This window comes from Pelophylax lessonae (assembly GCF_965119305.1).
Source record: "Pelophylax lessonae genome assembly, chromosome: 4".
In the NCBI taxonomy this organism is placed as follows: Eukaryota; Metazoa; Chordata; class Amphibia; order Anura; family Ranidae; genus Pelophylax; species Pelophylax lessonae.
In genome coordinates, this window is record NC_138771.1 from 612,908,701 (window position 1) to 612,921,384 (window position 12,684).

General features: G+C 41.9%; 1 protein-coding gene across 1 annotated transcript in view; it reads left to right on the forward strand.

Annotated features, from left to right (window-relative positions):
- Positions 1-12,684, forward strand: part of LOC309553571 (A.superbus venom factor 1-like) — a 476,096-nt gene that overhangs the window by 201,455 nt on the left and 261,957 nt on the right. Inside the window, exon 15 of the mRNA XM_082254843.1 lies at positions 12,069-12,198. Coding sequence (XP_082110969.1) covers positions 12,069-12,198 — 130 coding nt within the window. The remainder of the gene's footprint in view (positions 1-12,068; positions 12,199-12,684) is intronic.

Consider the following 12,684-nt stretch of genomic DNA (forward strand, 5'->3'; position numbering starts at 1 on the left):
ATAGTGTTGTTCAGCTTTTCATGTGATGGTGCTTGCCCCCCCCCCTCTCTCCCCCCCCTTCCCCCTTCCTTCACCCACCTACTCATCCTCAATCTAACCCCACATTCTTCCTATCCTCCCCCCCCAACTTTATGATGTATATTTGCAACCCATTGGTATCTTATCTCTTGACCAGCCTCAAGAAGCTATGTCCAGTATACGCACCTGCCTCTTTCGGAACTGTGGGATATAGCTTCCGGGCATAACCTATTGAATGTTACAGTTGTTGTTAAGTATTTCAATATACTGTCTATTGTGCATTGCCTTCTTGATAACATGTTTTGTTCATCAGTAGAAAAAATCAATAAAATATGTTTAAAAAAAAAAAAAAAAAGTGATGTAGATGGTTAGCCTGCCAAAAAGGTAGGCCAAATGGTCCCCCCTCCTCTTTTAGTTTTGCAATCGAAGGCCATTTTTTCTCTATCAAAAAGGCTGATACCTGTTCTTGCCCTTTTTCTTTCAATCTTATATAATCCTTCCCATCTATACCCGGGCCAAATTGGGGATTTCCCAATATTGGAAATAAGGGTGAGTCTAAAGTTGTCAATTTTTGTTGAATGCCCTGTTGATGACCTATGCATAATGTATTACCTATTATTGGGTGTCTTTTCAAATTTCTAGGTAGGCTCTGATAGCACCAAAGCGCCCTCTTCAGATTTACCGGGGTTTGTGCCTGTTCTATTTGCGTCCAAAGTTTTGTCTTGGACTGGTGCCACCAGTCCAGCACTCTACACAGATGAGTAGCATAGAAGTACTTACGTACATCTGGAAATGCTAGCCCCCCGTATCGTTTTGGTAGTATAAGAGCACTGCGCGCCATCCTTGGTTTTTTACCTGCCCATATATATTTGATAAATAACGCATGTACGCTCTTAAAAACATTTTTTGTATTTTGATCGGCAATGCACGCATAAGGTATAGGTATTTAGGTAGGATATTCATTTTTAACAGGTTATATCTCCCGAACCAAGATTGCAGGCCTCCTTGCCATTGTCCCAACGTCCTCTTTGTCTCTACCAGTAGTGGTGGGAAATTCAGCTCAAACACCTTTGAAATATCTGCAGGCATATAAGTCCCCAGGTATCTCACTGCCAAATCGTTCCATTTGAGTTTAAAATTTGATTTTAGAATAGACAATTTCAACTTTGAAACACCCACACCCATTGCCTCTGATTTTAAAATTGGAAAATATACCATATTGCTTAATTTCCTTCAACAAATTCGGCAGTGATATTTCCGGGTTTGTTATCGTAAATAATACATCGTCAGCGTATGCAGCGATTTTATATTGTGTTTTTCTCAGCATTATTCCCCCAATATCTGGGTTTGATCTAATTCTACACAGTAGAGGTTCCAACGATAGAGAAAAGAGGTTCCAACGATAGAGCAGTAGAGGTTCCAACGATAGAGCAAAGAGGAGGGGGGACAGCGGGCATCCCGGTCTCGTGCCATTTTTTATCGCAAAAAATTCTGATAGAATTCCATTTGCTTTTACTTTAGCTGTTGGGTTCGAGTATACCATTTGACCCGATCAAATGCCTTTTCGGCATCTGTGCTCAATATGATGCAGGGGGCCCCAGACGATCTAGCTACCTGCATCAGATTGAGCACTCTTGTGGTATTATCACTTGCCTCTCTATCTGCCATGAACCCTACCTGGTCTGAATGTATTATATTTGGCATATATTTTGCTAATCTTGTTGCAAGAATCTTAGTAAATATTTTTAGGTCTACATTTAAGAGCGATATCGGCCTATAACTACCGCATAATGATGGGTCCTTCCCTTCCTTCAAGATCAATGAAATATGTGCTGTTAAAGTGTCTCTGGCCCAGACACCATCGGCATCAACCCCAATATATAATTTTTCTAGGTACGGGCCTAGAATTTGAAACAGTACATAATAGTATTGGGTTGATAACCCATCAGGGCCCGGTGCTTTTCCCTGTTTCATTGATTTTAAAGCTAGTTGGATTTCCTCCTGTGAGATATCTGTCTCCAAGTCTAGGCATTCCTCCTGAGATAGTGTCGGAAGTCTAGATTGTGATAGATAATTTTCTATCTCTTGCTCAGTATTCATTTCTTCCGTCAAATTGTATAGTGCCGAATAGAAGGTCTCAAACTCCCCTGCAATCTGTCCCAGAAGGGATTTTCTTACCCCCCCCCCCCCTGAAGACACAACACTGGGTATATAGGACCTCCCCCTCTGAGCCCGCACAGTCTTTGCCAGCATGTTCCCGCATTTATTTGCAGATTCATAAGAAAATCTCTGTGATAATTGTAATGCTGCTTTTGCTCTATATTGTAATAGGTCTGTTATCTGTTTTCTAATTAATACTAGTCTGCCAACAATAGTGTTGATGTTTTCTGTTTATGGCTCTTCTCTAGTATCTTTAGTTTCTCTAGGAGTGCAGTTAAATGTTTGTTTCTTTCTCTTTTAATTCTCGCTCCATGTTTGATTAGTACCCCTCTTACTACCGATTTGTGAGCTTCCAAAAAGTACCTATAGGGCAATCTACTTGGTCATTTATCTCAAAATAGCTTCGCAATTCCTTTACTACGTCTGTTAATACGTCCTCATTTTGTAGGAGACTCTCATTTAACCTCCAGAAACGTTGTTTATGTAAAGTAGATGAAGTCAGGTTATAAACCATTGAAATTGGAACATGATCCGACCAGGTGATATTATCTATCTCTGTATGCTTTACTGCCTGGAGCTGTGCCTGGGGTATCAGGAACAAATCAATCCTAGAGTAACTTTTATGCGGTGTTAAATAGAATGAGAATTCTTTCTCAGATGGATGTTGGAGACGCCAGATATCTATTAACTGTTCTCTGTGTAGGGCTTTTACCACTCTTCTGCCTATCCCCTGTGATATTGCCGATATCCCATTAGAGGTGTCCACTAAAGGCATTAGAGGGATATTAAAATCCCCCCTAAAAGCAATTGGCCTTCCAAGAATTCCCTTAAATCTGCTAAGGTCTTTGAGATAAATTTATCCTGGTGAGTATTGGGTAGGGATGATTGAACTTTTGAAAAGTTCGGTTCGGCCAGAACACCCGAACTTCCCGAAAGTTCAGGTCCAGATTCCAGAACCCCATTGAAATCAATGGGACCCGAACTTCGGTAATCAAAAAACACAATTTTGAAGCCCTAAAACCCAATAAATGCCCCTAAAAAGTGCATAGGGTTCTGGGTCATGCCCCAGGGACTATTAATCACACAAAAAAAAGTTCTTAAAAATTGTCGTTTTTGATAGAGAGCCAATTATTGAAAAAATGATTTTAAAAAAATCGAGATTTCTTTGGATTTAGTGTCTGGGGGGTCTAAAAAGTGTACCTGTGGAGTTTCAGCTCTGTAGCATGTCCAGAACCAGAAAAAAAAGATAATTTTTCTTAGAATTCCAATAGCGCAGGGATGGGGCTACGCTCCTTTCACACCTGGGCGTTTTTGTTTCAGGCATTTATTGGGCATTTTTTGGGCGTCTTTGGAGGCAGGCATGACATCTGAACTTCTATATAGGGGTATACTGTATATATATATATATGTGTGTGTGTTTATATATATATATATATATATATATATATATATATATTACATAAATATATGTGTGTGTATATATATACAGTGGGTACGGAAAGTATTCAGACCCCCTTAAATTTTTCACTCTTTGTTATATTGCAGCCATTTGCTAAAATCATTTAAGTTCATTCTTCTTCCTCATGAATGTACACATAGCACCCCATACTGACAGAAAAACACAGAATTGTTGACATTGTTGCAGATTTATTAAAAAAAGAAAAACTGAAATATCACATGGTCCTAAGTATTCCGACCCTTTACTCAGTATTTAGTAGAAGCCCCCTTTTGATCTAATACAGTCAGGAGTCTTTTTGGGAAAGATGCAACAAGTCTTTCACACCTGGATTTGGGGATCCTCTGCCATTCCTCCTTGCAGATCCTCTCCAGTTCTGTCAGGTTGGATGGTAAACGTTGGTGGACAGCCATTTTTAGGTCTCTCCAGAGATGCTCAATTGGGTTTAAGTCAGGGCTCTGGCTGGGCCATTCAAGAACAGTCACAGAGTTGTTGTGAAGCCACTCCTTCGTTATTTTAGCTGTGTGCTTAGTGTCATTGTCTTGTTGACCTTCGGCCCAGTCTGAGGTCCAGAGCACTCTGGAGAAGGTTTTTGTCCAGGATATCCCTGTACTTGGCCGCATTCATCTTTCCCTCGATTGCAACCAGTCATCCTGTCCCTGCAGCTGAAAAACACCCCCACAGCATGATGCTGCCACCACCATGCTTCACTGTTGGGACTGTATTGGACAGGTGATGAGCAGTGCCTGGTTTTCTCCACACATACCACTTAGAATTAAGGCCAAAAAGTTCTATTTTGGTCTCATCAGACCAGAGAATCTTATTTCTCACCATCTTGGAGTCCTTCAGGTGTTTTTTAGCAAACTCCATGCGGGCTTTCATGTGTCTTACACTGAGGAGAGGCTTCCGTCGGGCCACTCTGCCATAAAGCCCAGACTGGTGGAGGGCTGCAGTGATGGTTGACTTTCTACAACTTTCTCCCATCTCCTGACTGCATCTCTGGAGCTCAGCCACAGTGATCTTTGGGTTCTTCTTTACCTCTCTCACCAAGGCTCTTCTCCCCCGATAGCTCAGTTTGGCCGGACGGCCAGCTCTAGGAAGGGTTCTGGTCGTCCCAAATGTCTTCCATTTGAGGATTATGGAGGCCACTGTGCTCTTAGGAACCTTAAAGCGGAGTTCCACCCAAAAGTGGAACTTCCGCTTTAGGGAGTCCTGACCCCCCGACATGCCACATTTGGCATGTCATTTTTTTGGGGGGGGAGCGGGTACCTAGTTTTGACAGGTACCCGCTCCCACTTCCGCTCGGAGCGCCGCGGCGCCCTGAGCGGAAGTTCTCCTCTCCCCCTCCCTCCCTGCAATCTTCTGGGACACGTCAGAGGTCCCAGAAGATTGCCGGCCAATCACGGCGCGCAGCGCGACTCGCGCAACTGTAACAGCCGGGTGCCCACAGCAGTGATGCCGGCGCCGAGGGAGAGGATCGAGGCTTCCGGCGGCCGCATCGCTGGACCATTGGACAGGTGAGTAAATGGCTGGAACTCCGCTTTAAGTGCAGCAGAAATCTTTTTGTAACCTTGGCCAGATCTGTGACTTGCCACAATTCTGTCTCTGAGCTCTTCAGGCAGTTCCTTTGACCTCATGATTCTCATTTGCTCTGACATGCATTGTGATCTGGAAGGTCTTATATAGACAGGTGTGTGGCTTTCCTAATCAAGTCCAATCAGTATAATCAAACACAGCTGGACTCAAATGAAGGTGTAGAAACATCTCAAGGATGATCAGAAGAAATGGAAAGCACCTGAGTTAAATATATGAGTGTCACAGCAAAGGGTCTGAATACTTAGAACCATGTGATATTTCAGTTTTTCTTTTATGTCAACAATTCTGTGTTTTCTGTCAGTATGGGGTGCTATGTGTACATTCATGAGGAAGAAGAATGAACTTAAATGATTTTAGCAAATGGCTGCAATATAACAAAGAGTGAAAAATGTAAGGGGGTCTGAATACTTTCCGTACCCACTGTATATACACACACACACATATAGGTGTGAAAGGAGCAGAACCCCATCCCTGCGCTAATGAAATTATTTGCAGGGATGGGGTTCTGCTCCTTTCACACCTATATGTGTGTATGTGTATATATATATATATGTGTATATGTGTGTGTGTGTATATACCCCTATACAGAAGTTCAGATGTCATGCCTGCCTCCAAAGACGCCCAAAAAATGCCCAATAAGCGCCTGCGACCAAAACGCCCAGGGGTGTTGTTTCAGGCGTTTATTGGGCATTTTTTGGGCGTCTTTGGAGGCAGGCATGACATCTGAACTTCTGTAAAGGGGTATATATACACACACACATATATATATATATATATATATATACACATACACACATATAGGTGTGAAAGGAGAAGAACCCCATCCCTGCAAATAATTTCATTAGCGCAGGGATGGGGTTCCGCTCCTTTCACACCTATATGTGTGTACGTGTATATATACATATATGTGTATGTGTATATATACCCCTACACAGAAGTTCAGATGTCATGCCTGCCTCCAAAGACATCCACAAAAAGCCCAATAAACGCCTGAAACAAAAACGCCCAGGTGTGAAAGGAGCGGAGCCCCATCCCTGCTCTACTAAAAATTCTAAGAAAGATTATCTTTTTTCTCTGGCGGTCTCCCTGACATGGCAGTCAGAGTCAGTTCACCCTACACTACACTGACACTTAACACTTTCCCTACAGAAACTAGATTATTGAATCTAACTATAGTGGTATATAGTACCCTAACTACACTGCATATCCCTTTCCTTACACTAATAATTGCTAAATTACACTTTTGAAGCAGGAGTAACAGAACTGCTTCCACTCTCTTCCACAGCCCCTGTATTACAGTCTTAGAGATTTGGCGGGGCTATCTTATATACTGGGCGTATTCACTACTGATTGGCCTCTGGACCCCCTAGTCACTCCAATCACATTCCTAGCATCCTCCTGCCCCCTCAATTGGCTTTTACTCACGTTTCTGGTCCAATCACAGGCTTTTAAAGCCCAGTTCCTGTCCCATTGCATTTTCGGCGGTTCTGGTGCCGAATTCCGGACTTTTACCGCAAAAAGTTCGGAATTCGGCCGAATTTCGAACAGTCAATGTTCGGGTCGAACCGATGGTCGACCCGAACCATTCGATCATCCCTAGTATTGGGTACATATAGTGTTGCAAGTGTCACCTGTATCACCCCTATTTTACCTTTTAAAAATAAAAATCTACCATTTATGTCAATTTTGCTTTCTTGGTATGTCCATGGGATATTATTGGCAATAGGTATCGATAATCCCCGAGATTTACTTTGTATGTTGGTTGAGTGGTATACAAAAGGGAAGGTTCCGCTATTAAGGTACTGCAATTTATTTGTTTTAAAGTGAGTTTCTTGGATAAATGCTATACTTGTTTTAAATCGTTTCAACTCGGTCAGTAATATCCGTCTCTTTTCTGGGATATTTAGTCCCTTCACATTAAGGGAAAAAAGTTTTATGTCATCCATCTCCGGAGGAGGAGAGAGAAGAAAAAAAAAAAGAAAGAAAGAAAAAAAAAAGAAAACCCCCCTCAAACTTACCCCTCCTCCCCTACCACTCCCACCTTACCTATCCCTACTGAGTCGTCAGCGGGGCCGGAACTCCGACTTCCCTAATCCCTCAGTGATGGGAATTTCTATCCTTTATACACACGACATTTTTAATGCCATTTGTGTGTGTACCTAACTGAGGAGGTAGTCAGAAGAGATCAAAAAATCCCCCGCCCACCCCCCCCCCCGCCCTTAACCACTTAAGCCCTGGAAGATTTTACCCCCTTCCTGACCAGGGGGTTTTTTGCGATTTTTTTACTGCGTGACTTTAACGGACAATTGCACGGTCGTGCGACGCTGTACCTAAACAAATTTCACGTCCTTTTTTTCCCACAAACAGAGCTTTTTTTGGTGGTATTTGATCACCTGTGCGATTTTTTGATCATGTTTTATAAACAAAAAAAGAGCGTAATTTTTGCAAAAATAACAATATTTTTCACTTTTTTTTATATGAAATTCCCCCCCCCAAAAAAAATGTAAAAATCTAATTTTTTTTAACATTTTCGGCCAAATTGTTTTATGCTACATATGTTTGGTAAAAAAAATTGCAAAAAGCGTATTTTGATTGGTTTGCGCAAAAGTTATCACGTTTACTAACAAAGGGAAAGATTTTTGTCATTTTTGGTGTTTTTTTTTTTTAACGAGTAATGGCGGCGATCTGCGATTTTTTTTGCGGTACTGCGACATTGCTGCGGACAGATCGGACCCTTGACTGACATTTTTGACACTTTTGGGGGTACCAGTGACATTACTGCAGTAATCAGTGCTATATATATGCACTATTACTGCAAAAATGACACTGGCAGGGAAGGGGTTAACTGTATTGGACAGGGAGGGGTTAAGTGTGTCCTAGGGGCGTGATTCTAACTGTATAGGGACATGGCTATTGGTGTAAAAACAAAGATCAACGATTCTACATAGTAGAACCGTCTGATCTCCATTTTTACACAGGGGAGAATGACAGGCGGCTTGTTTACATAAGCCGCTCTGCCTTTCTCCCGCTGTACCGACGATCGGCGAGTGACCGGCGGACATCGGGTCCGCCGGTCACACGCCCGCACTCCTCCCTGAATGAGCCGAGGCGGGCGCGCGTCTCAGCGGGTGCGCGCTCGCCCGCTATTGGCTCCAATCCCAGTGACAGGCGAGCGGCGTAGGTCTACGTCACTCTGCCTGGCCGGGGCTGACTGCTGCAGTAAATATACTGTGCGCAGTCGGCAACGGGTTAAACTTATTATACTACCCATTCCACTTTTAATACACTATATTACCTCCACTGTCTTCCCAGTATACTAAACACGTTTATTACTTAAAAAAAAAAAAAAAAACTCCAGCATTCCTCCACCTCTCCCTCAGGAGAAGAAGAGAGGAGAGAGAAAAAAAAAAAGAAAACCCCCATCCATCCTATATAAAACTATATGCATGGTTGAGGTCCCTTTTCAATATTAAATTTCCCTCTTATACATTGATACCCATATGGTTAATCCCATTCAAGTTCATTATAGTATTCTTTTCTATATTATTATCCCTTTCTCTCCCTCCCCTCCATCATGTGGAAAGAGAGAGAGGGATCCTTAACCCCTACTTTATCCATATTTTGTGTACACGGAGAGAGGAGAGGAGAGGAAGAAAAAAAAAAAAAAACCCACCCACCTATTGTGTGTAAACAGTGTAGACCAAGTGCAAAAAAAAAAGGGAAGGGATACAAGATCCATGTGTTTCTACAAAAATGTGATTAACAACAAAAACACCCGTGGTTACGAGGGTATGAAACCCCATCATTTACATGTTAATATATGTGATATATTTCAGGAAGAAAAAAAAAAATATTTACATCTTATTTTTATTTTATTTTACTATCCTCTGACTGTCTCAAGCCATCTTTAACCAATGCAAGCTTACCTCTTTGGAATGTTTATTCCTCTCAGGAATTAAATGATCTGGTTTGATTTGCCAAAATTCACTATATTTCTGAAAGTATTGGGACGCCTGCCTTTACATGCACATGATCTTTATTGGCATCCCAGTCTAAGTCTGTAGGGTTCAATATTGAGTTGGCCCACCCTTTGCAGCTATAACAGCTTCAACTCTTCTGGGAAGGCTGTGCAGAAGGTTTAGGAGTGTGTCTATGGGAATGTTTGACCATTCTTCCAGTAGAGCATTTGTGAGGTCAGGCACTGATGTGGACGAGAAGGCCTGGTTTGCAATCTCCGCTCTAATTCATCCCAAAGGTGTTCTATCAGGTTGAGGTCAGGACTCTGTGCAGGCCAGTCATGTTCCTCCACCCCAAATCCACTCATCCATGTCTTTATGGACCCTGCGTTGTGCACTGGTGCGCAGTCATGTTGGAACAGGAAGGGGCCATCCCCAAACTGTTCCCACAAAGTTGGGAGCACAAAATTGTCCAAATTGTCTTGGTATGCTGACATCTTAAGAGTTCCCTTCACTGGAGCTAAGGGTCTTCTCGTTCAACATCAGTGCCTGACCTCACAAATGCGCATCTGGAAGAATGGTCAAACATTCCCATAGACACACTCCTAAACCTTGTGGACAGCCTTCCCAGAAGGGTTGAAGCTGTTATAGCTGCATAGGGTGGGCCAACTCAATATTGAACCCTACAGACTAAGACTGGGATGCCATTAAAGTTCATGTGTATATAAAGGCAGGCGTCCCAATACTTTTGGTAATATAGTGTATGTTAAACTACATACAGTAATAAGTTCAGTAATGTTAGGCTGTAATTGAATATATTGCTATCCCACTTGCTGTGTGCTGTTTCTTCTCGGAATGAATGACTTGTATATATTCTGGAACGTGTTCTTTTTTCTACCTGTATGCCCAATAAAAATTTCAATCAAAATGTTATTGTGAAATAAAATTTACAAAATAAATTAAAAAGTGCTTAAAGTGGTTGTGAAGCCTCAGGGTTATTCACCCTAATGCATTATTTGCATTAAGGTAAAAAACCTTCTGTGCTGCAGCTCCCCCCCAGATCCCTCCTTTTTCTTGCCTGAGTCATATCCAATCCAGCAATCTGCACAAGCACAGCGGCTCCAGCCGCTTTCTCTCTCCTCATTGGACAGCTTGAAAGCTTAAATGATACCATTGGCTCCCACTTCTGTCAATCAAATCCAGTGACATGGTAGTGGGGCGGTGGAGCCGAGTCCCGCTGTCTGTGTCAATGGATGCAGGACTCGGAAGTGAGCCCGCACGGTTGACTCCAGGGAAAGCAGCTTCCTGTGGGGGCACCGGATGATGAGGAGGGGCCTGGAGCACCAGCGTGGCACCCCAGAAGAAGAAGATCAGGGCTTGCTCTGGGAAAAATTATTGCACAGAGCAGGTATAGGCATGTTGTTTTTTTTTATTAAAACATTTAAAATAAGGGTTTACAACCCATTTAAAGCAGTATTAAACCCAAAAGCAAACATTTATTATATCGGAGCTTACCAATTCTAAGATGTAGTGCCTGCATTTATTTTCCTTTTTGGTTTTCTTTACCTTATTTTACCCTGGTGATGTAGCCAGTAAGTCTGTTGTTTTTCAAAAAAACAAGCTCTCTGACAGATTGTATCAGTTACTTTGTTGAGAAAAAACATTTACCGCTGACAGGTGTAAATACAATGATCAGCTTTTATTTACAGTATTTATGTAAAACCTTTATCCCAATGAAAAGAAAACTGTTACTGTAACTGCCTATTTAAAGTATTAGCTGGAGTTTGGCTTCCATTGTTAGTGTATCTAAATATGCTAGTACATCTAACACTCCCCCTCCCCGACTGACAATGCCACTGTCCAAATGTGCCCCCTATGCTCCTTCACCAAAAGTTGAGGCACTCTAATACAGGAGATGTTTTATTTATTTGGAGGCAGTTACACGCTGTAAACACTAGTATACACTGTGGTATTTTTTTTTTGTATGACTTGGATGGTTAGTTACAGTATTACTTGTGGTTCACCAGATGAAAATAGAAAATAGAAGTGAGAAAGCCTAAAAAAAGGAAACGAATGCAGCCATCATGTTTTAAGAGTAGGCTACAATCAGGGGAGGACTGGGCCAGGGGGCAGGGGGGACAATTGCTCCCTGAGCTACTCTGATGCCCCATAAAAAGGATGCACCACTTCTGCCACAGACATGCCTAATGTTTTCTGGTGAAGAGAAGTAAAAAATCCCTGCTGCTGACCAACTGAGTGGGGGTTGAACTGTGTGTGAGCAGAGGCTGGTTCCATGCTCCACTAGAGACTCTCCTCCAGCCCTAACTGAGCTGTCCCAGCTCCCCCCAATGGCCCCCTGATGGCCAAGTCAGGAACCTGGATTCAGTAGAGAGTACTTAGAGCGGAGCTTCAGCCTGGAATGGGGGTCAGGGGGAGAGTGGGAGGGGGGCCGAATCGCTGAACCATGGGCCTATGGTTTGTACTTGCCCCCCTGGGCCAGAAGCTGCCAGTCAGCCCCTGGCTACAATATAATGTTTGATACCACTTTAAATATTCCTGGCATCCTGACTTTTTCTTACAGAATGTGCAGTAAGTGTACATTGCATTGCTCATACATCGTAAGCAGTGTGCTCTAATAAAAAAATATAAAAAATACAATTGTTTATTGGCAAAAGAGATTTATAAAGTCTCTCGTACTCTTCTACAAAAAAAATAAATAAAAATGTACTTTCAAATATTTTGTATATTTTAACTTCTGCTTTAAATTTAAATATAAAATAATATGTCCCCGCTAGATTTATAAAAAAAAATATGAGCTAGATAAAAAAAAGGGAATTTTGTGGCTTGAAGCACTGCCCTATCTCTTTCTCTATCCTATTTAGGTGTGGAACTCGGTGGAGAAGGCAGATCTTGGATGTACCCCTGGAAGTGGCGCTGACAGCATGGGGGTGTTTTATGATGCTGGTTTGGCTTTTCAATCCAGTACAAAGTCGACCACTAAGGAGAGATCAGGTTGGCTCCCTTTTTATTTTCCTTGTATTGTTATAGTATCACAAAAAAAAAAAAAATTACATTTTTTATTTTTGGATAGAGTGGAGAGGAATTTGAATGCCTATTGAGTTGGTATTGCTGTCTGTGCCCCTGTTAAGTGGGTTTGACACTATAGGAAAATCAGGTAAACGATTGTCCAATTTTCTTTCTTGTTTCACAGCAAATCAGAACCAATTAATGAATTTCGTATGAAAATTCTCATACGACAAAGGCTTTTTTTTGTTGTTTATTGTTTCTGATCATGCGCAGTATCTCTTGTCTGATTTTTCTTGTACAAAAATCGTACCAAAACGGTACACATTAAACGAAAATCGTTTGTGTTTTCCCGTACGAGAAAAATTTTGGAGTTTGTCCCTTTGAGAATTTTTGTAGGAAAATTCGCAATTGGTTGTCGAAAGTTGTGTACACACTATACAAAAATCGTACGAAAATTCTTTGAATGAAAAT